The following is a 25,381-nucleotide window of genomic DNA, read 5'->3' on the forward strand; positions in this document are numbered from 1 at the left end:
TGCTTATCAACATTTTAACATAGTTTACCCGCCTTTTTCGGTTGCATTAAACAGTTATCAGTTTTCCAAGGTGATACAGTCCATAAGAGCAAATATAATATTGTGTATGACAGGAGCAAGTCAGAAATGAAGACTATGAGGTTTTACCTTGGATTGGGAAAGCATATTACATTAAACACAACAGATTCAGTATCTTAGAAAATGTAGGTTATACAGACATAGAGGGAAAAGGACAGTGGAAACACCGAAAAGAGAGAGAGACAGCATTTGATAAAAACAGAGCAAAATTATTCCATCTGTTTCCCATTTTTCTTTGTATTTCTCTGGTTTCTGTTCCTTTCCACAGCATTGGTATAACTTGCCAACTTCTGACTCTCATATATTGTAGCCCATTTCTGATACTGAGTCATCTTGTCATGTTGCAACTTTTTGGGACCATAGTTCTCAATGTTTTATTGGCGGCAGGAAGGGCATCTAACACTGCCAAATCTGTAATAACATGGCTGATCATGGGTGGTTGCAGGACAAGGCCCAAAGAAAGAAAAAGTTCTTGGTTTTATGAATATACGAGGGTTATTCCAAAAGTAAGGTCCGGTTATAAAAAAAAAAATCAAAACTAAAATGTTTTTTCAAAACAATTGTTTTATTTACATTCCTTACATCTTTATCTATTTTTCTACATAACTTCCATACTTATTTAAACATTTGTCACATCGTTCAACAAGCTTTTGAATGCCCATGTTATAGAAATCGGCCGCCTGTGACGATAACCAGTCCTTGACTGCTTCTTTCACTTCATCATCTGTGTCGAAGCGCTTGCCGCCGAGAAACTCCTTTAAGTAACGGAACAGGTGGAAATCACTTGGCGCCAGGTCCGGACTGTAAGGAGGATGGTCCATCTGTTCCCATCCAAATTTCTTGATCAGAGCTTGCGTTTCATTTGCAGTGTGGGGTCTGGCATTGTCATGCAACAACAAGATTCCAGACGACAAAAGACCACGTCGCTTATTCTGGATTGCACGTCGAAGTTTAGTCAGGGTAGCGCAGTAGGCGGCTTTATTAATCGTTGTTCCTCTCTCCATAAAGTCGACTAACAATACTCCACGTCTATCCCAGAACACAGTCGCCATAACCTTACGTGTTGAGATTGTCTGCTTTGCCTTGACCTTGACTGGCGATGACGTGTGACGCCATTGCATTGACTGATGTTTAGACTCTGGAGTGATGTGAGAAACCCATGTCTCATCCCCTGTGACAACATTGTCTAAAAGACTGTCACCTTCCTTATGATATCGCTCCAAAAAATCAAGAGCAAAAGCCATTATTTTCATTTGTTGGGGCTCAGTAAGCAGCCTGGGAACCCAACGGGCACACAATTTGTGAAACTTCAAATGTTCAGACACAATTCTGTACAAAGTTGTTCTACTCACATTCGGAAAATGCATGTCTACGTCTGTAATAGTGAATCGGCGATCTTCACGAATTTTTTTGTCAACCGCATTGACCAAATCGTCTGAAATCACTGATGGTCAGCCACACCGTGGTTCATCGTGCACATTATCCCGTCCTTCATTAAAAGCTCGCACCCACTTGCGCACTTTACTGTCGCTCATTATGTTAGGACCGTACACTTCACTTCAGTAATCTGCCGATGGATTTCCGCCGCTGAATTGTTTCTTGCAGACAAAAACCGTATCACTGCCCTTACTTCACAATCGGCGGGCTGATCAATTGTCTTAAACATTGTAAAGTGACACTGTGAACTACACTCAGCAACAGTAACAAAGTGAATGGCGGCGTTTGACGCGCAAGGCTTGCCGGGAGTCGGCGCGCATGCGTGTTTTGTCATTGGCGCCAAATTTCAATAGTTACGGCGAATCGGACCTTACTTTTGGAATAACCCTCGTAGTTCTGTTCAATTTTCAAGTTTTCAAATAGTTTCCTTCCACATTTATTAAATATTCTAGACTATTATAGTTGGATTAATTTCTTGTTGAAACCCAACATGTTTTATCCCTGTCTGCAGAGGACACCTTCAAGGAGACTAGCTTTTTTGAAGATCCGATGGACACCTTGTCTCACTATAACTTGAGCATAATTAGCTGTTGTCAGTGGCTATTGTCTTCTATCGCTATAACTCCATCATGGAAGAATGGCACACTACTTCTTCTGAATCGAAACTGTGGTGATCCACTACAGTGTGTGTGTGTGTGTGTCCCATCATCCACCTGCTTCAACAGATGTCAACAGCAGATGACACATTGCATAGTGCCTGATAGGACAGTGAGCAAAAGCAGACCAAGAGTTGGAGTCTCTCTCTCTCTCTCTCTCTCTCTCTCTCTCTCTCTCTCGCACATCCTTGCTGCAGCTTGAGGTTTTCCCCAGAAAGAGAGACAACAGAAAAGTACTTCCTGACGGGAATTCCCCTCATGGACACTGAGCAACTTGCGCCTCTGTTTAAATGAGATAACATTTGATGGAGTGCTGTAACAGTGCTCCAGAGAGATATGAGTGAAGTGAAGACAACACCAAAGAATTAGTACTGCACATTCTGGTTGAGCTGTAATAGCTGGCACCTGCAAGCCTCATCGAGAGCTAATGACAAAGTGTGCCATTTGCTCTTTATACTCATCACATTTTGTAACTGTCAAACAGCTTCATTTTCACAGCTTAATGCTTTTGCATAATGGAATCCCTTGTTTTAATGTCTACAGCCTGGTGATGTACATTACAGTGTTACCTGCACCTCGTGGGTAGCACACCATTTTCCTCACCTCTGTAGCGTGGGTATTTAATTGTATTATTTGTGTAGCATGTGATTATGCTTAGAGAAAATTCATCTGGGATCACTTTGTCCACCTCCTTTCATATTACAAGTGCATAATAGTGTTTTGTTGTCACAATAACATTTCATGTGTCCATTCTGCTCATAACTGTGATCTGACATATTAGTCTAAATTACGTAGAACACCACAAGCGTGTTCGCAAGTTATAGAGTGCTTAGTACCTTGCTGATAGGGTCATGTGTGATAAACGGTGTCCAAACCTCAAACTGCAAGCACCCACTGTGTGTCACCCACTGTAAACTGTTCACAGTTTGGCATCTGTCCTCTCTAAGCCAAATACAGACAGCCCCTTGTAATCCTGTTGCATGCTGTATGTTATATGTAGATGTGTCCAGTTCCGATAAAGGAACTGTGAGAACATTTCTGTGTCCATTATTTCACCCTGCAGATCTAGTCCCATCTCTGCCAGAGTACAGTGCAAGCTGAGCTCACAAGTAACAAAATAGTGTGGAACATATCTCCCACAATACACACCATTTAATTTCACAACCTCCTCCTTTCAATATAATTATTGGGGTGTATAATTATTTCCATTGCATCTCTGTATAGCCTCTCATAGTATCCACTTGTGGCTGCCAGTACCTGAGTCTTATCAAATGGAATCCAGTGGTGATATGGCTGCAAAGCATGTTCCACAACTGATCTGTGTGTTTCTACCCTTCTGCCGTTTCTGTAGTGTTGATCTGGTCATTTTTTGACCCTACATTTAGTAGTACCAACTTGCATACCTCCAAAACTACACAGTATCCTGTAAACTCCTGCTTTTTTTTTTTAGTGATTTGCAGGGATCCTTGATCGACTTAAGGTGTTTTTATATCTTCCAGGTAGATTTGTAGATTACAGCAATATTCCATTTCATCAACATCTTTCCTATTAGGTCAGTAATGTCTTTAATGAATGGTAGGAAAACCTTGGATTTTTGCAGACACCTATACATTACTGTAGTAGTGTGGAATATTATAGTAATTGTGAAAGGAAACTACGTGTGATAACTTAAAAATAGTGCAGAACTATATTGGTAAAACATTGAGAACTCATCCTAAAAAGTTGCACCATGAGATTAAGAACTTGGAAAGTTATACCAGTGCTATGGAAAGGAATAGGAACCAAATAAAAATGGAAAAAGAAAAAAATAGGAAACAAAAGGCATAGTTTCTCTGTTTTATGAGATGATGTCTTTCTCAAAGCAATTTTTCAACTTCCTAAAATTCTGAATCACATCTAATGCAGGACATTGTAATTTATAGTCTATACTTTGGCTCTGAGCACTATGGGACTCAACTTCACAGGTCATTAGTCAGTCTATACTTTATTGTTATATGAACATTAAAGGGTTTGTTTACACCTGAGTTTCTACTTTACTTGCAATATTCTGTTTATTGCAACAAGATGGGTGGTCAGTTTAAGCAATAAAGGTTGTCCCTATCTAGCAGCAGAAATTTGAATTGGAAGCACTATATGGGAGCAACAGGACAGAAGCAGATTTAGTTTATAGGGACAAATTTCTCAGAAAATAATAGGAAACATATTGTATAGATGTGCAAGTAGTCCAAGGAGAAAAATTAAAAGTTTCGTAAATTATAGTACATCATCATTGGATTTCACGATTTACGGTGTGTGTTCATTTTTATGAAATTGAACATTTGAAGCATTTTAAGATATCTTCCAGCAAATAACTGTACTGCGGCTCAAAAAATAAATAAATTAAATTAAAAAGAAGACATGGGATCAAAGATGTAAGTAATTCAAATATAGCCTAAAGAATTTATGAATTTGATTGAAAGAAGCAATAACTAAGGGACTGTATCACCTTCACTGATATACTGCAACATTTTAATAAATAAATTGCATCTAAAATGATAGGTGTCAGAGGAATAGTTGTAGCCACAAAACCGAATCTAATCAGAGACATAAAAAAAAGTCTTGATATTATTTACCTTATTTAAATTTATTTTTTGCAAAGTCATAATATTTAATTACATGTTATTACCTTTATAGATAAAAGACAGTCGACTTCACTTCCGATATAACCTTAATAGTCTGCGGACAGAAGAAAGGGATATCTGGCTAAGTGCAGTCACTGTGGATGATGGGCAATGGCACACAGCGAAGGTAACTCCACAATAAATTTCTGTATATGATCATAGAACCTATTCATTTATTATGTATTTGTGCATTTGTCAAATGAAAGCCTATGTAGTATATGGTAACAATGATGTCAAGAAAATGTAATGAAACTGTTAGTAGTTTTCAGGTGGCTGGTGAGTACTTTCCATGTCTCAGCTACTATTAATGTTTATTGCCTTGGTGTCTTATAGTCTACAGAGGTACCTCAGAGAAAGTTCAAGGTAATTTGCAGAAGTCGAGCAACCTTGGCTACTTACTACTACTCTATGCTTTTGTTTTGAATTAAGTCATTATTAAGTTTAAGATATGGAGAATTAAAGTCAAATTTCATATAAACTATTCGTTATTGTGCCATATCAAATACAAACTTGAAGGGCAATATTGTTGTACCTAGTTATTAATTGTCAATAAGCTAGCCTAAAAGTATTTAATACAAATGTTCTCAGAGCCAATCTGCAACTAACTCATAGTTACTATAGGGGAATACAAACTTTGCATTTGTTCCTCTAAAGATGAAAACTTTGAAGATAATTATCACCTAATGTTTATTAATTCAGTCAGAAAATTATTTCACTTGTCAAAAGTAAAAGGCGTACAATAACAGGAAAAATGTTAAATATCGTAAGAGAGAACATTAAACTCATAAATTGTTTTACATTCTCAGTGTCATATCAGTACATAAAATAAGGGAAAGACAACCACTCACCTACAGAAGACTGATGTGTGGAGCACAAAAACACAAACAACAACCAGTGTTCGCATTAGCTTTTGAGCCCTTGCTTTTTTTCCTAGTGAAAGTACACACAGCACAGTCCTGTGGCTACAGTGAAACTGATTATTGACAATTAGTTACTGAAAGGGGTTGATAGAGATGGGGAGAGTTAGGGAAGGACACAAGGAGATGTTAGTGAGAAAGAGGCAAGTATTTTGCAATATCACTCGGCTGCTGCACAACACAACAAAAGGAGTACAGAGGGTAGAGGATAGAACAGATATAAGAAGAGGGAGAGGAGGGAGTGGGATGAAGGAGGGAAGGAGGTAGACACTGGTGGGAGAAGACAGTACCATATCTGCATGAGGAAAGAGTAGTACCACCTTCCCACCTCTGTCAACCAAGGCGACTGCTTTCAATAAGTGATAATCAATAATCAGTCTTTCTGTGGGCAAAAAGACTGCTTTTGTAGTTGTATGTATGAAAGTGTGTGAATGTGTGTACTTTTACTAGGAAAAGAGCAAGAACTCCAAAGCTACTGTGAATGCTGTTTTCTATTACGTATTCATATGCTCCACACATCAGTCCACAATAGGCGAGTGGTTCCCTTTCCTTTATTTTACATACTGTTCCATCCACAAATGTCCACTATTTTTTGGCTAGCAGAGGCAAAGAAACTTCTCCCAAGAACAGATTTTTATATATATATATATATATATATATATATATATATATATATATATATATATATATATATATATATATATATATATATATATATATAAAAAACAAAGATGAGGTGACTTACCGAACAAAAGCGCTGGCAGGTCGATAGACACACAAACAAACACAAACATACACACAAAATTCAAGCTTTCGCAACAAACTGTTGCCTCATCAGGAAAGAGGGAAGGAGAGGGAAAGACGAAAGGAAGTGGGTTTTAAGGGAGAGGGTAAGGAGTCATTCCAATCCCGGGAGCGGAAAGACTTACCTTAGGGGGAAAAAAGGACAGGTATACACTCGCACACACGCACATATCCATCCACACATACAGACACAAGCAGACATAAATATGTCTGCTTGTGTCTGTATGTGTGGATGGATATGTGCGTGTGCGAGAGTGTATACCTGTCCTTTTTTCCCCCTAAGGTAAGTCTTTCCGCTCCCGGGATTGGAATGACTCCTTACCCTCTCCCTTAAAACCCACTTCCTTTCGTCTTTCCCTCTCCTTCCCTCTTTCCTGATGAGGCAACAGTTTGTTGCGAAAGCTTGAATTTTGTGTGTATGTTTGTGTTTGTTTGTGTGTCTATCGACCTGCCAGCGCTTTTGTTCGGTAAGTCACCTCATCTTTGTTTTTATATATAATTTTTCCCACGTGGAATGTTTCCTTCCATACACACACACACACACACACACTGAGGAGCCTGCTCTTCAGAGTGCAAACTGCAACCATGTACCATCTCTACTTTATACTTTTATTGTCATCTATTTTCAGCGTGTATTGGTCCTTTTATATGCTGTTGTCTTTTTCCATCATTTCAGTTTCATACGATATTATTTTTCTGTTTATATGTGTCAAGTTGTTGGCAGAGAGTGTCGTAAGCTTAATTAAGTATGACTGTGAGGTTTATATCAGTCAGTGTTCACACTGTTGTTATATATTGCCTACAGTAGTTTCAACCTTTTGATCATTATCAGTAGTCCACAATGTGTCTTGACAAAAGCTACATCAGAGGCTGTGAGGAGTGAACATATTTTCAGTGACAGTCTGCTGTTTGGGTCCTTGAAGATGTGTTTCCTCCTACCATCTTCTAACACAGCAATTGGCGAAGAAACGTTATGGGTTATTGATAATGCTGATCTTGACAGAAAATTTGAAACCAATTTTTTCAGAAATAAAAATTGGGAGAGCAATGACTGATATAAACTTTACAGTTAAAATTAATTTTCTCTTCATTGCAGATCACTCAGTCTGTGGAAAATTCCATTTTTCACTTTCTGGAAAGTCTTCTGTAATATATACCACGAGTCCTTTCTCATATACCAAGTGAAGTGACATAGTGGTAAGACAGTGGACAATGCATACTCTGCGTGTGTGCATGTGGAAGGGGGGGGGAAGGGGGCACACACATTCGCATGTGCATTTGCGTGCGAGCGCGATTTTTTTTATATATATGCACCAAGGGATGGTTGAGGTGGCACAAATAAAAGAAAAATAAGGAGAAACAAGCCTGATGTATGTGTTTAGCTGGTGTTGCAGTACTCCTCTTGTGAGGCTTAGTAAGCACTGTGACACATTGTTGAGACTCAGTGCCACAGTTCTTTATCTTGGACTCTTCATTAAGACTACTTCTGTGGGCCATTCAAAGAATCGTGTCCACATTTAGGTTTGATTCAAGGAAGGCAAAAAGTTTAAAGATAAGTCAGCTACTGCACTACTGAAAGAACATACTGAATGTAAAGTTCTGAAGCAGTTTTTTGGAAACAGAAATAAAACCTAACATATTTGGGATTTGCTTGTCTTTTTGCTATGCAATTGTTCTCAAACAATGCAGGGAAACCATTTGTTAGAAATATTTCATTGTTTCAAATTGTAAATTTCACATCACATCTTGAAGATGCAGTGGTTGTCTTTTCATTATTGGTCAAATTTATTATGATATTTCAATCTTGAGAAACTCACAGTAATTTACAGTGAATTAAGAGTGTGAATTGCGTTTGCTAATCTGAGGGAAGTGGAACTTGGCAGTCTGAAATTGGCATCATATTACATAATGTCTACCTCCGCTCCATTGGGAGGTGAATACTAGATTCGAAGACACAGTGAAAAACGATCGACCCAGCTCAGATTTAAACCCACAACCTTAGGTTTTCAACAACCCTAGATATGAATCTGGTCCCACTTGCTGCATTCTAGAGGCACTTTTGAATTATGGCAGCTGTTCACTAGGTGATAATGGCACCATTTTCACAACTCAAATTTAACTCATCATAATTCAGACAATTTGTACCAAATATTTATAAATTATATATAGAAACCTTCCTCATGAATCAGTGTATCTATTTGTCAAAATCAAATCAAAATACCTACAGCAGCTCCTGAGATTAACCTTTGTATGCAGGCAGACATGAGCAAATGACTTCAGTTTATATATGTCTACAGAAGAAATTATGAGCATGTGCTGTAAAGTAATGCCTCTGAATTTTTTTATGTGAAAATTGTTAATGCTTTCTAAATAAAACAAATGTCATTAACATTTTTACATCTTTATTCTTCATGTCTGCATGTGTGTTTCTGAACACAGTCACCATGGTGATGATTACATTTCCCCCAATGAGAGACCAGTTTGTTGATACCATCACTCTAGAATGGTTGTTATTGTTGACAGAGCCATAACCTCAACTCCGCTTGCACCGCTTCATCGCCATAAAAGTGAAGTCCTCAGAGGTGTTTTTGAAGTTCTGGAAATGGATGAAAATCAGATGCAGCCAGGTCAGGACTATTGGAGGGTGATCAAGGACAGCGAACCCAAGATGTTGATTGTTCCAGACATCACAGTGTTCATGTGTAGTATGACATTGTTATGCTGAAAGAGAGGTTGCTCCATCTGTGGATGAACTCTTTGAATTTGAATGAAATTCTATCACAGTGCACTGTAATTATGTTACACAGTGCAATTCAAAGCTGTCTAGTGACAGAGGGCTGCAAATATACAGACACGAATAATGAAGATGTAGAATGTTATTATTATTTGCTTTATCTTAGGAGTTTTCCCATCAAAAATTTGGAGACATTACTCCCTCTCCCTCTCCCTCGCCCCTGCTCCCGCCCCCCTCCCTCTTCCCCCCCTACCCACTGTTTCTGTTCAGAGATATCGAGTAGCTGGTTGAGTCATAGTTTTTGCAGAGTGTACAGTGGGGTAACACAATGGAAGAGGCGGTGAGAGCAGGGAGAGATGGGACTGGGAGAGAGAGAGGGGGGGGGGGGGGGGGGGGAGGGGGAGGAGGGGCACAAACATGATGAGCAATGTCAGTGGATTTAATCGCAGCTAGATTGTGGGTGCCTAATGCAGAGGACATACCCTTTCCAACATTTGGTATGCAGTAGGCTTCTCTTGTGAGACTGTATCACTGGGGGTGCCTGAGTGTCAACAAAGAGCGCTAACCACCTTTGGCTATAATGTGTTGTCAAGGACCACTGTTTACTATTACAGATTGAAACTCTGCATAGATGGATCACACTGTTGCAAATTCTCATCGGCTCAATGCTAATGAGCAGTTGTGTTATTCAGAACCCCCTCTTCTGTGTGGGGTGCACAGAATCCAGTGCACCACACGTGTGTCTGCTCACTGAATTTTAGAGGATACAAAGATTAGCATAGGCACAGTATTACCACCACTATACACTCTGAGCACTAAATAAAGTTAGCTGAACTGAAGGTATAAGAAAGCAGAAAAACAAGAGGTGATGCATTCCACTTGTTAACAGGTCACCATTCACGTGTGGGAGATAGAGATGTTCTTGTGTGTAAGATAATACATGTGCATAGTTTGACAGTACTGAAAAATCCAAGGTCATTCTTTTCCAGCACTGGGATTCATCTGTTTGTCTGCAGCACCCTGCACAGAATCTACACCTTCAGCAAGAGATGCATTACCACATTGTGTCTGAATTGTGGAAGAATGAATGAACACTTCAAGAACAAAGAGGTGCTTAAGAAACCCCTCTCGCCACCCCTACACCCTCCCTCTGTGTCATCTGATCCTGACCTCACTTATGTTGCATACATCTAGTAGATTATTGAGCATGACATGCAAATCTTGGACTTAGCTCTGACCATCCTCTGAGCATTGTGGGTAGCAGTTGAGAGTCATGAGTATGGATGGGTTCCCAATGTTTTTGAAGTCTCGTGTAGTCCTCATTATAATATGTCAACACTGCGAAGGATGGCGCCATGTGTGAAGTGATATCCCTAACTCAGTTGCTCATGAGCATATATTGTTATGACTGCATATTATCGGTGGTAACTGTAGTTGTACAGGCTTTGAGTGAAGATTGATTCAATAAGTGTTTATATCTATGAAATTTTATATTGCACCAGTTTTATCATCATACTAATCTAACCATTGAGGTATGGCCATCTAACAATAGCCCATTAAGTTTCAACCCCCACAAAGTACTCTGTGAATCATAATCCATTAACACTGTCTATAAGATGACTATCATTAATGTTGAGAGTCAGTAGCTCTAATTGATTCTAAGGCCTATGACATTTTGGTGGAACATAAAGAGTTTTTCATTTCTAGTGGTTGTTATGTTGCTGTTAGTAAATGCTAACTTGTATCAGTAATTGTAAATGAAGTGTTTCTGGTTCAGTTTTGTTGTTGCAGAAGAATGATGAATCCTAAGCTTTCGGAGCAAATATTAATTTAACAAAGCAAGAAATTGTAGGCCAGAAAAGTAGTCATTTGTTTATTTATATCAGGAGGATGTAATAGATAATAGTGTGCCAAATGTGTTCAACTCAATTATTAATAATTTGCAACTAATTCTTAGAAAAGCCTAATCCACTCAAAATTTCTGTAGTTGTATGACATCACCTCAACACATAATTATTCACTGAGTCTTTTCCTTGTGTGTATCTCCACTGAAACTTAAAAAATGTCATTTCCCAACATAATTAACCTTCTTACCAGTATTGTCGAACATTGTTGCAGTGATATTTTTCCAAGAGAAAAAACTATTTTAGGTTGTTTCTTCTACCAAGGATTCCTTACTGTTTTGATGTTGTCATCAGTTGTGTACTGTCATGACCTCAAAGAGCTTTCCAGAAGTCCGGACACATAATCTGAAGGAATAACATTGGGCCTGTATAGAGGATGTGGCAAAATATGAACTTTCAGTACCTGCATTATTTCAATAGTTTCTGGGATATTGAAAGGGGGGGGGGGGGGGGGGGGGAGGCCTTATGTGAAGGAAAAAATACCTTTGCACTAAAGTCCCCTAGGAAAATTTCACATTGATAGTTTCAACTCTATCTCCAGTATAGACTGTAACAGGCACTATTCACTATTGTTTGGGAAGAGAGGACATATGTCACCATTTTGAAAACTCAATTTTGCTTCTTCTTCATGATCAAGCACTCACACTTCGTTCTCTCTCTCTCTCTCTCTCTCTCTCTCTCTCTCTCTCTCTCTCTCTCTCTATTCCTTATTGCTGTTATGCTATTGCTACATTTTTTTTTCCCCCCACAACAGGTCTCCCGGTATGGTTCAGCAGCTACACTTGAGCTTGATGGTGGAGAAGGGCGAAGATACAATGAAACATTTATATTTGAAGGGCATCAGTTACTTCTGGTGGACAAGCAAGAAGGTGTCTATGCTGGTGGAAAAGCTGAATACACAGGTGTACGAACATTTGAGGTTTATGATGATTATCAGAAAGGTTGGTAATAATGTCAGTAGTACTAATTTTTGTAAAAATTATATAAATACGCCACATACCTGCCCTTAAAGTAAAATGAAGTAAGAAAAGATGGAGATTGCTTTTACCATCACTAGAAGGCATTCATCCACAAAGTCGTTACATGAAATTATCCATCATAGACGCAACTGGGTAGAATTATCTTTATCTTTTGTCTGTTAGAATTCTTGTCTTTAGTGTTGTTATGTTGCTGACAAAGGAGATGATGAAATAGTTAAGTCATTGGTGTGTTATTTGGGAGGCGTAGGGTTCCAAACCCTGTCTGACCGTATTAATTTGGGTTTTCGATTGTCCCCATTTCTTACAAATAAGGAACTGGTCCTTTCATTAAGGCTACAATCAATTCTTACCTCATATCCTTTTCCAACTAGTACCGCATTTCTATTGACAGTGAAGTTATTAGACGAGAGTCATAATATTTTTCAAACAGGAAAATAAAAAATACAACTATTATTTTTCTCTTGATTCAGATTCTCTTTGCTAGATGCAAGATCCATGTGTGTTCACCAGGGGGAGGGGAGTGGGAAGATTAAATATCCATTTTTTTATATAAATGAGGTGGTCAGTTTTGACACATGTCATGCCACAACAACTACAGTCTTATAGGTAACACAAGAAACATATCTCAAAGAATTGATTGTTATCCACAGTGTATGAGGGTTCTGTAATGAATAAATATTCTGTATTGTACTCCTCCACATTCTGAGGGAGACGGTCCTCCCTTTGCAGATGATTGTGTATCAGTTTCATTAAAATTGAACTTATAATTATCACTATTATTGTTGTGTTGTGTATTTTTAGATAATTACCTGCCTCTTTATTTTTGTTTGAATTTATGGTGAGACATCATTTAGCCTGTTATGATTTCTGTTTTAAAACAGCTGAACCCCAACAAAACATTCAGTATGCAATAAAAGTTGCTATGGTGTGGTTTCTTTTGATCATGCTATAGAAAACTGTACATTCACTTTCTAACCTGACCGGTTAGAAAATGCATACTGTTTGTTGGCTAGAGAAAGTTGTGAAAACAAGCCGCATTACATGCCTCTACCAAATGTTTTCCATTATCAGGTTTTCTAGTGTGTTCCTCTTTCTCACTCGTACCTGTTCACTTTGGTACACTCCATGCTCAATTTTAATTCACAATTCCATAAAATTATCGCATCTATTCAGAACTCCTTATGTACATGTCGAAATTTAATGAAATCTGAGCTCCAAACTTCCCTTAGACTTCACAAAGCAGTTATTTAGCTCATGAAATGTGTGTGAATGTACTGTCCTATGATTAGCTGAGGACTATCAAAGCTGATCCTGTGTCTTTTATATTGGACCCATCACACCTTGAATAGCTTTTATGAGCAATTTATTAAATGGGGGGAATTAAAAAAAAAACACAAATAACAAAATAATCCCCCCTTTAAATAACTGAATTATCATAAAATGTTATTTTCCCAGTATCGTAAACCGGCTAGTTGCACTGTACAGATTTCCCCTACTAAGTATGATTCACTCTCTTTGTGCTGATACAATTCCCACACTACCATTTACTCAGTTAACAGACATAATAATATTTGTTTATAATATTACTTTGCACTCACACCATCATTCACACTAATAATTAAACACTCTAAATCAACAGTAATTAATAGGACATAATTTTCACAGAAGATACGTTTTTTCCAAAATGTACTGACTGTATCATTTAAGTCTGTAAGACACTAACATCTTTTGGCCACAGCTGTAACTGTTAGGAAATGCTGCACTGTAACAGTACACCTGTCGCACCAGAACCATGACTCACGTATGAAGCTTATCTGGTCACCGCTGTTCAACTTACATAGGTACTATGCTACAAAGTTATCACTGAGGTGTTCTCAGTGTGCACCCATGACAGCTTTAGCAGCCAATGTAGTCACATTTCATAATACTACTCTAAATACAGTTAAATCCATAATTACTATCAATTGATATTCACCATTTTCCATGTTGCATGTTGACAAGTGATGCATTTATCTTTCTCCCAGTACCATAGTACCAATCATGTTAGGCAGATCTCAGTAACTGCATGTACTTCAATATTAGTCAAAAGTTATCCTTAAGTTCCATTTAACATACAACCTAGAACATGGCTCACAAAAAGACTTTTAAAACACAATTTCTGTGACTGCAGTCAGAGGGGTGCTGGGGACAACATCATTAGTAACTGAACCCTTGGTGCAAACACCAGTTATCTCATAGTTATTGTGGTAAGTGGGCCAGTGGTGGTACTTGGCTGCAGCAATGACACCAATGGACATGTCTACAAGCTGCTGCACCTTCTCCTGGTGTAGTTGTAGTAAGTGTCTCATAGTTATTGTGGTAAGTGGGCCAGTGGTGGTACTTGGCTGCAGCAATGACACCAATGGACATGTCTACAAGCTGCTGCACCTTCTCCTGGTGTAGTTGTAGTAAGTGTCACCATTTTTATTTGTGAGCCAGTGTCCATGTCTAAACTCACGCCTGCCCAGCTGAGCACTGAGTCAAGTGAGAAATACGAACCCACTTCATGCCACTCAGTAATTTTCCCCAATTTTAATGATACTAATAATTTATATTCTCAGCTGCAAGGTTTATTTGAAATAATAATGTTATAGAAATAATAATGTTGTAGCTGTCTGAAGTCTGATATGATTATAACATTTCCCCTCATTTTGAATTTTTTACCAGTATTACAGTAACAATGTTACTTTCACTTATGGTGTGTTAATGAAACAACCACATCTGCATTGACTCAAGGACACTGCAGTTAACAATTGGAATGGAAAACTACACAAATGGAATACAGGTGTCACCTGGTTTATAACATGACATCCTTGCACAACAATAACAATAAATGCTAACTGTAAAATTTAGCCATACAAATTCAGTGGATCAATCTTGTGTCCATTAGTGCACTTTCTATTCATATCAAGGAATAATATTTGTCTATCCTGTATTTTGTCTTCATGTTTCATTGACATTTGAATGTTATGCCTACAGCAGATTTTATGTTTCAAAGACAAGAAAGAGATAGGTGTCGATAACTCATGAACAAGAACATGGCAGTCGAAACTGTGTCACTAAACGGAAATATTTAAGTTGCCAGAGTGGGACACTGTTACATGCCAATTCATTCTGGTTGATATAAGCTGCCTGTTTGTAGTTGTTAATAAGTTACCACTGTATTACAGTATAATAAGTGAAATCAACTAGTCTTGAAGGATTTGTTGACATGATATTTCTCTGCAGGCCAAATAACAAGTTTCAACAAAACATGTATCTGTGTTGGAAGCATAAAAATAAAGCCATTTTTCCTAAGACTTTTCCAAATTTATAGAAGAATTAGCAGTCTCAGTCGCACTCATGAAGAATTCAGTGGCTGTAAAAGTAAGTGCTGCCTGAAAATGGCTCACACCTGCCATGAAGCATCTACAGACCAAAATTCTTATTTTTGCTCCGTCTCTAGAATTCTGTTCAGTTGTTTTCAAATGCACTGAGTGTCAAGGTGAAATTACTTAATAATTATGTAATATATCTAAAAACAAAGATGATGTGACTTACTGAACGAAAGTGCTGGCAGGTCGATAGACACACAAACAAACGTAAACATACACATGAAATTCAAGCTTTCGCAACAAACTGTTGCTTCATCAGGAAAGAGGGAAGGAGAGGGAAAGACGAAAGGATGTGGGTTTTAAGGGAGAGGGTAAGGAGTCATTCCAATCCCGGGAGCGGAAAGACTTACCTTGGGGGAAAAAAGGATAGGTATATACTTTTTCCCCCAAGGTAAGTCTTTCCGCTCCCGGGATTGGAATGACTCCTTACCCTCTCCCTTAAAACCCACATCCTTTCGTCTTTCCCTCTCCTTCCCTATTTCCTGATGAAGCAACAGTTTGTTGCGAAAGCTTGAATTTCGTGTGTATGTTTGCGTTTGTTTGTGTGTCTATCGACCTGCCAGCACTTTCGTTCGGTAAGTCACATCATCTTTGTTTTTAGATATATTTTTTCCACGTGGAATGTTTCCCTCTATTATATTCGTACTAATAATTATGTAATATTTTCCAATTCTGGTACATGATAAACAAAGAATTATAAAGGAAGTGAAAACTGCTACACACTTTTCTCTTTTTTTCTGGCGTTCCTGGTTTACCCAGATTTGTTCTTTGAATCTTACAATTTGTGTAAATCATTTTGATAGTCACGATGAATGCCCACAGATTTTACAATACAGTTATGATTGAACAACTAGGCCATTGGTGCATTTAAACAGAGCAATCTAATGTTGCTAAAATAGCAAATTTATTCTTTCATATGAGAATGCAGAAAAATGTCTTCTAAAATTGACAGGTTGTTTGGATGACATTCGACTAGAAGGCAAGCACCTTCCTCTTCCTCCAGCAATGAACGGAACACAGTGGGGACAAGCAACAATGGCACGGAATCTGGAACGTAATTGTCCATCAAATAATCCCTGTGCAAATGTTTTGTGCCCAGATCCATTTGAATGTGTTGACTTGTGGAATGACTATGAATGCACGTAAGTATATTAATATATTTTTCAATTCAGGCCTTCATCATCTAATGAAAGTCTACCCTGATATCCACTTAAGATAATAAATATGAAGTTTTTAATTTTGTGCAATACTGTACATTTTTATTTCATGATCTTGGAATTATATTTCCATGTAGTTGTGACAATGATTAAATTAAGAGTGCAATATCCTATACCTTGAGCTAAATTCTCAGATGCATATTAATAATATTTTTATTCTAACATTGCTTTTACAAATCAGCATTAATGCATCTTCATAACATAGTGATCATATTAATATTTCAAATGTTGTTAATAATGCCATCAGAAAAGCCCAGACATGACAGCTGCTGAGTTTTAGGTGCTTCATTATTTTAGTTTTGCCCACAACTTTTATATTCATTTGCTATCTAGTCTTATAATGTTTAGCATTAAATTAGTTGTATGAAATTCACAAGATTTAACCCATGTGTTATTTGTAGTATCACCTTGATTCACTGTAGCTGACAGGAATATTTTTTAAAGGAGATCTCAGGCTGTACTTTGTAGTTACAGTTCTCCTTGCTCTCATTGATATAGCTTTCATATACCAAATTACAGCCAGCTGCTGTGAAAAATAGTGAAACTGATTTATAGTTTATGAACTGTAGGAAATAAAACTAAAGTTATTACAAGATTAGATGACGAGGAACAAAGACTGAACTGCTGCTCTGTTAGTTTATTAGATGCAAGTTCCTATAAGCACACACAATAGTTTATTATGGCAGGCAACATGCAGAACTATAAGGAAGATACTACAGATGCCACAATAATTAAATCTTGCTATTTTCATAGTACTTGTTCAAAGCCAAGCTTCTTGTATGTACGTACATATGTATGTCTCCATCACACACACACACACACACACACACACACACACACACACACACACAAACTGTGTGTCACTGTATAGTATTTATGAATCAACCTTGCCAGTGCAGGAAAACTTTTCTGGTATTACTGTTACTCAAACCAGATCATACATAGGACAAGAAATTTACTGAACAGGACACACTGAACTTAGTGGCAGCTGTTGCTACATTGTTGTGTACCAGTGTCTGCAAACGGAGTTTGTGTATCTGCAGGGATACTAAATAATATTTACTTCAAGTTCAATCACATTCTGACTTTATGAAACTTATTTTGGTAGCTTTTGTGTGACTAATATCAAACCTGCTTTTAGTATGTCTCTAGTGGAGCGCATATAATGAGATCCAACAGGATAGCATTCAGTCTCTGGGAATACAAGACTTCACTCTAAATGGTTCACTTAGTCCAGCTATTTTTAGTATGGATTTTGGGGACACACTACTGTGCATTCGTGCCTGTCACACATCTGCTCTAGCAGATGATGTGTCACCCAACAAAAATCCACATCATGAACTGTATGTGTCCAGGGGCAAGAGTCTTCTCTGTCGTGCACTTCTTTTTCTTTAAAGCATGCCACAGGAATTGTCCAAGTTCTGGCACTTCCTGTGCTGACACCGAGCTGTCCACACAATGAACGCACAGATTTACAGGTCTTTTGGCGTTAAGTTCATGTTCAAGTTATTTATTAGGACTAAATGGCTTGTGATAATGCTACAAGGTAGGTGCACAACCCTTTAAGACACCAATGGTGAGTCGGTTTCTTGTGTTTATAAAGCAAATGGCATTGCAGACCCCCACAACACCTATGGAGAACTGGTAGGCAACATTGATTCATGGCAACATTATTCAGCACCCACCTCACGGTCTCATATCCTGAGTGACGAGTATCAACTTCACAGAGCTCTTTAAATTATAATGAGTGCAGCATGATTGGACCTCTTTTCTGCAAACTATATGCAAACCAATGTGGCACCATGCCTGCAGCCATTAGAGACTGAAATCCCCAACTGTGTTAAATTAGCGTCACATATGGTACCTCAAGTTCATTTATTTGTATTTTGCTTTGATCACTGTGTTAGATTAGCTTTGTTTACTATACCTCAAGATCATTAACAATGTTTCTCATGTTGTCTTAAAAATTAACTGTTAAACTGACTTCATCACACACAGGTGGTGGGCACCCCTCAAATGTACTCAAAGCCTTCATATGAGGGGTTGGGTGGGGATTTACAGACCAACTCAGTTGAGAGTTTTTATTCATAGACATTTTTGTGGCGACTTACCTTTGTAATTTGCAATTAATTGTGCCTGTTAACATTCCAATAAAGGAATTGTTTTGTATTTGAATTTCCTTTGGTTACAATGTTCCCATAATTTAACCACCGATTTTACCCTGTACATCTAGCAAATGCTCAGTGTCCGCCTGTTGTGTTCACAGTACGATTATGGTTGCAAGTGTTTCAGAAATGAAGAATCTAGTTTAGAATAAATATTTCCATTTGCTACTAAGGTAGAGTATCACTTTTGAGGAAACTTAACTGAAAGAAATAACATTTTGAGACTACAGAAACATATTAGCATAACTTACATAATTCACATTAGTGACAGTATATTTGGCAGAGATTTCAAACAATTTAGTAGTTTAACAACACTTTCACATTACATATACCATTGTTGTTCTTTGACATTATCATATAGGTCAATCTCCTCAAAATTAAATAAATAAAGCATTATACTAGGACTGCAAACATCCTCTTAAGACCATGAGGGTTCAACAGTTGAACATAAAGTAGGCATATATTGGAATGTTATTGCTGGTATTCGTTGCTGGAGAGTATTCAAGAAGGGTACATTTGTGTGAATGCGATCTGTCAGTTGTTTGATCACAATTATCTTTACCTTTAAATCTTTTCTTTCTGCACTCACTCATGTCACTCCTTGAAGTTGCAGTCCTGCCATGCAGTGCCAGCTGTAGCTATATCAAAATTCTTCACTGTCTGCATGAAAGTGCTGTTACAATGGAAGATCATGTTTGCTGCCCACCAGCTAAGTAATTACAGGACCACTTCTCTTCAAAAACCTTCTGTATTTAACGGTCCCCATATCACCTTCAACATATCAATTAAACATTCACATTTAAGCTCTTATTAACCAAACTCATTGCCAGATGGATCATTAGCATCCCAAATTCAGGAATTAATTAATTCCATATGATCCTTTGTTTTCTCCTTCAGAACAGTAGCCACAGTTGTCCTAACCTACTCCTCTTTGGTGTCCATGGCACCCCCAAGTCTCAAAGTCAAAGTGTAAATGACTCACTCCCTCCCTCCCTCCCCAACCTCCCACCCCAGTAAAACACACACCCTCCATCATGCCTTGTGGCTGTATTCATATTTGCATTTTGTATCTCCACATAAATAAAAAATGTGTGCACGGTATATAGTCTTTCCTCTACCACTACCATCATAATTTAAAGTTTCTACACAACCCCCTTTTATTGGCTCAGTAAAAAGGAAATGGGACATGTTGCTACCTTGAATAGCAGCATGAACCACCATGAAAATATATATACCCATGTACTGTCATAGTACCACCATAATACATGGGTATACATATTTTCAACAGCTTCTCACAGTATGCTTAATACTTTGGAGGAAAGTATAGTTGTATTTATGAGTGAAATAAAATGCTTTCTGTTGTCCAACTCCTCCTGTCCCATGGAGAGGTATCCTCAGAAGGATTCTTATTACTATTGTAAAAGGATTAAGCTTTTGTTATGTTTTTGCTTCTAAAATGTGTCACTTTTATCTTAAATAGTTCCATAATACTCGCATACAAGCTACATCAAACAATTACAATCCTAGCAGCACATCCACCAACTTCTTTTATGCCTACTCGCAGGCATACTTGGTACTGAAGATCTAGAGTATGCTGCTCAAGCATCTGTTGTGTCATGTTCTTAACAAATGTGTTGCATTTTCCCAGATCCTGTCAGGAAATCTATGTCTTTCAGTTACAGTGTCTTCTACTTACTTCAAATGTTTCTTTCATTTCATACTGCTATATCAATAAGTAGTAATACTACTTATTACTGATATAATGTGAGTGGCTCCTTTAGTTTGCCACTGATAAAATTGGTTATTATCAGGTTTGTTCTCTTGTTCAGAGACATTATCATTGAGTAATCCACATTTAAAGAGACTTGTCATTCAGTAAATAAAATGAAAACAAGCACCCAGCAGGAATATTTGTCTGTAGAAAAGGCCATCTTAAGTGAAAATTCTGAGTGTATTTCTGATCCAATCAAATAAGAATATCAGAAATGACAGCGGTTCTAATACACTTGCTTGGGGGACTCCTGATGTAACATATGTAACCTAGTTTGTCATACTGACTGGTGATTGTGCAACATAATTATAAGTAAAATGAGAGAAGTTTCTTTTCTGCAATGTCTTCCATTATATTTAAGCTTAAGATGTGTAATAAGATCCTGCAATAATTGTACATAATAGATATTGGTCTTTGATGGGAGAGTCATGCAGTCAAAACTGTGCCATAGAAGGGGATTCGTGTCAGATTGTTCCGAGTGCCTTGCGTGGAAATTACTTTGAGCAAATAACTATACCACCATCACTAAGGAGTAACTAAAAAATCCAAACTTTTTGACTCAATTAACAACAATGAGGGAATCAGTGATCATAAGGCTGCATTAGCATCGATGACTGAGTATTACAAGGAATGTTAAAGATGGGCAAATATTTTTTGTTAGCAAGAGTGATGTGACAAAAACTGCATAGTGTCTAAGTAGACAACATCAAATATACAGTTCTGAGGACACTGATATGGAACACAAATGGATGAAACTCAAAGCCATTGTACAGTTTGCCTCAGATAAGTATGTGCTGAGGAATGTTGTGAGAGTTTGAAAAGAATCAGTGTGTTTCTGTAGCTGTGTTACAAAGGTCATGCAAATGCAAAGAGAGCTTCATCTCCAATTTAAACACAGTAAAAGCCTAGTAGATGTACAACAACTGAATAAAGCCACAAGGAGGTTCATGAGAAAGGAAATTGATGAAGTCCTAATCAGTGTTTGGTTTTTAAGTCAATAAGCAGATGGGAATCATCTGTTCAGTTGCTCAGTGACCATACTGGCACTGAAAACAGATGGTGACGGAGAGAAGGCCATAATACTGAATTCGGTCTTCTGAAACTGTTAAAAGTGCAGATCATCATAATAAATTCCTACCTTATATCAGAACATGAATGCCAAAATGGTAGATATCTGTTAAAGAGTGGAGAGGCATCTGAATTGCGTAAGATATCAAGATTCTACAGAGTTTATGCAAAAGAACTTTCTCCTCTCCTAGCTGTAATTTATCATAGGTTGCAGGAGCAAAGGAAAGGTACCTAGTAATTGGAAAAAGCACAAGGTATTCCCATTTTCAAGAAATGGTCATAAAACATATATTTCTAAATATGTATTGCCTATGTCAATCTGTTGTACTATTATGGAACATGTTTTATGCTCTCACACATCATGACTTTTTGGGGTAAGAAACTCTCCTCTATAAAAACATGGATTCTGTGAACCGAGATCTTGTGAAACTCGACTCACTCTGTTTGTCCATTAGATCCGGAGTTCCGTAGATGAAGGTGCTCAGGTTAACGTCGGGTACCTAGAGCTCTCGAAGACATTCAGTACCACCATATACTGTTTAATGAACAAAATATGAGCTTACTGAGTATTGGACCAGATTTGTCTTTGAATTTTACTATAGGGTTGTTATTGTTCATAATTTATATTAATGATCTGGAGACTAATATTTGAGACACTGTGAAGATGTTCTCAGACAATGTTGTTTATAAGAAGGTTGCAACAACAGAACACTATGCAAAAATGCTGGAAGGCATGGAGAGGATTGACAATTCCTGGGCATTTATCCTAATCATAAATGAATGTAACGTATTGTGCATAAACAGACAAAGAGAGAAACTACGTTCAATCACACTTCTGGTGACAAATCACTGGAAACATTGACTGCCTATGTGCTTGACTGACCTTTCACAGTCAGTGCTCTTGCTGAGTGAGTTATTCAGGCATGACTAGTGGATTCACCTTCACAGCTTCAAATCTTTCAATACCTCTCTTCTGCTTTCTAAACTCATAGAAGCTTGCCTCCATATGCTGCTGGATTAGCACTTCTTGCAGAAAGAATTGCAGATCTATACATTTCTTGCTTAAATTCATATCTATTTAAACTGGCAAATAAAGTTCAAGAAGTTATGTCTCCAGAGCATCAGGAAGAACTATTGTAAGCAGAAAGACTAAAAACCATTTGCAATTATCGGTTTATGAACCTAATTTTGAAGAAAAATTTGAGAGAATTAACGAACAAACAAGAATATGGTCTACATAAGTGAAATGTTTTCCTTAGCCAAGTGTCCAACATGACAGATGATATAATTATTACTGCTCACTTGTCACTTTTTCAGACATCTGCTTGTTAGCAACTAGCATTCAGATAGCAGTGATATGTCAAAGTATCATCAGATTATGTTCCACCTGTAATGGTTTCTCATATTTATTAACATTATTACCCTCTAATACATGTTTATGGGTATTAGATTATGATAATGTTAATAAATACTCTTTGAAATTCTGAAGGTATCATGGGTAAAATACAGCCAGCAAAAAACTATTTACAACTTGTACAGAAACAACATGGTTGTAGTAAGAGTCAAAGGGCATGAAAGGAAGCAGTGGTTGAGAAGGGAGTGAGATGGGGTGGTAGCCTATCTCTGCTGTTATTCAATCTGTACATTGAAAAAGCAGTAAAGGAAACCAAAGAAATGTTTGGAGTAGGAATTAAGGTTCATGGAGAAGAAATAAAAACTTTGAGGTTTGGCGATGAGATTGTAATTCTGTCAGAGATGCCAAAGAAGTTGGAAGAGCAGTTGAACGGAACTGACAGTGTCTTGAAAGGAGGATGTAAGATGAACCTCAACAAAAGTAAAACAAGGATAATACAAGGTAGCCAAATTAAATCAGGTGATGCTAAGGGAGTCAGGTTAGAAAATGAGATACTTAAAGTAGTAGATGAGTTTTACTATTTTGGCACTAAAATAACTGACAATGGCAGAAGTAGAGAGGATAGAAAATTAAGACTTGCAATGGAAAGAAAACCATTTCTGGATGAAGAGGAATCTGTTAACATCAAATATAGATTTGAGTGTTTGGAAATCTTTTTGGAAGTTATTTGTCAGGAATGTAGCCATGTGTGCAAGTGAAACATGGACAATACACAGTTTAGATAAAAAGAGTAGATACTTTTGAAATGTGGTGCTACAGATGATGCTGATGATTAGATAGGGTGATCATGTAACTAATGAGAAAGTACTGAATAGAATGGGGGAGACAAGAAATTTGTGGCAAAACTTGACCAAAATAAGTGATCAGTTGATAGTACACATTCTAAGACATTGAGTGATCACCAATTCAGTATTTGATGGAAAGGGGGGGGGGGGGATAAAAATAATAGAGGGAGACCAAAGATGCAGTAAGCAGACTCAGAAAGATGTAGGTTGCAGCAGTTATTCAGAAAGTAAAAGGCTCACACAGGATAGTGTAGCATGGAGAGCTGCATCAAACCAGTATTTTGACTGAAGACCACCACCACCACCACCACCACCACCACCACCACCACCACCACCACAAACAACAACAACAACCACCTATTTATCAACTGACCCACCTTCAGGGTTGAGGTTCCATGACAGGAATAAGTTAACCGCAAGTGAACATAGTTCCTACACTGTCGACAAATGAGTTGAGAGGATCTCCTTTTTACAAACCTACTTTTGGCCAAGAGCAGAAAAATTGCTGCCCAAGTAACACCTGCAGATTCATAATTACTATTTCAAGGATATAGATTTATTTTGTGAATCCTTTTAATATTTTGTTTCTAACCATTACAGCATGTTACCCTAATTTCCTGCCTCAAAACATTTTTTTATGGACATAAATGAAAGTCAGTACAATGAATTAAGAAGGAAAAAATGTATTTTGCTTAGCTCCATAAAAACTAAATTTATTTCAAAGTACCCTTATATTACATTGACTAACATTTGACAATTTTTTATTGTTCAGAACTCTCCTGCAATCGGAACATCTTATTTTCCATAAATACTTCAGCATCTGTGGAACATTGTTCATACCATTTCATTTCATCTTGGAGAACAGGTGGAAGTTTACAGGTTTGAACGATTATGGTGGATGGTCAAGTAAAGTAATATTATTCTTTGCAATGTAATTTTGAGGCAGAAATGCCTGGTATTCAAGGTTGTCTTCCTACAGCAAACCGTTACTTGTTCCTGTCTAGTTTTGTATTTCTGTCTGAATGACTCATGAGGAAAGCACTGAACTTTATCTACCAGGCTCTTACCCTGTGGGATGAATTTTGCAGGTAATGGCACAGAAAAAGCAGTTCCTAACAACATGTTCCCCTCACTTTCGTCCCTGCAGAATTTTTGCTTCCTTAGATACATTCTTGATTTCCAATCACCAGGCTGCAAAACAATATCCCATGATCATCATTTGTTGTTTGCCTGTCAGCATGATTCATAAATGCTCTCCATTTTGTTGCATGTCATGTATGATGCAAGCAGATGGATGGCTGCACCAGGAGTTCACATCAATATTTGGAAGAGCTTTTCCAAACTACAGTTGCCACAACAGTACTTGTGATTTAGCTGT

The 25,381-nt window shown here is 37.7% G+C and overlaps 1 protein-coding gene across 1 annotated transcript in view; it reads left to right on the plus strand.

Moving 5' to 3' along the window:
* The window catches only part of LOC126484972 (neural-cadherin-like), a 431,022-nt gene that overhangs the window by 297,135 nt on the left and 108,506 nt on the right, over positions 1 to 25,381 (plus strand). The window contains exons 21-23 of the mRNA XM_050108576.1: positions 4,845 to 4,958; positions 11,945 to 12,131; positions 16,536 to 16,725. Coding sequence (XP_049964533.1) covers positions 4,845 to 4,958; positions 11,945 to 12,131; positions 16,536 to 16,725 — 491 coding nt within the window. The remainder of the gene's footprint in view (positions 1 to 4,844; positions 4,959 to 11,944; positions 12,132 to 16,535; positions 16,726 to 25,381) is intronic.

This window comes from Schistocerca serialis, chromosome 6 (genome assembly GCF_023864345.2).
Source record: "Schistocerca serialis cubense isolate TAMUIC-IGC-003099 chromosome 6, iqSchSeri2.2, whole genome shotgun sequence".
Classification (NCBI taxonomy): domain Eukaryota; kingdom Metazoa; phylum Arthropoda; class Insecta; order Orthoptera; family Acrididae; genus Schistocerca; species Schistocerca serialis.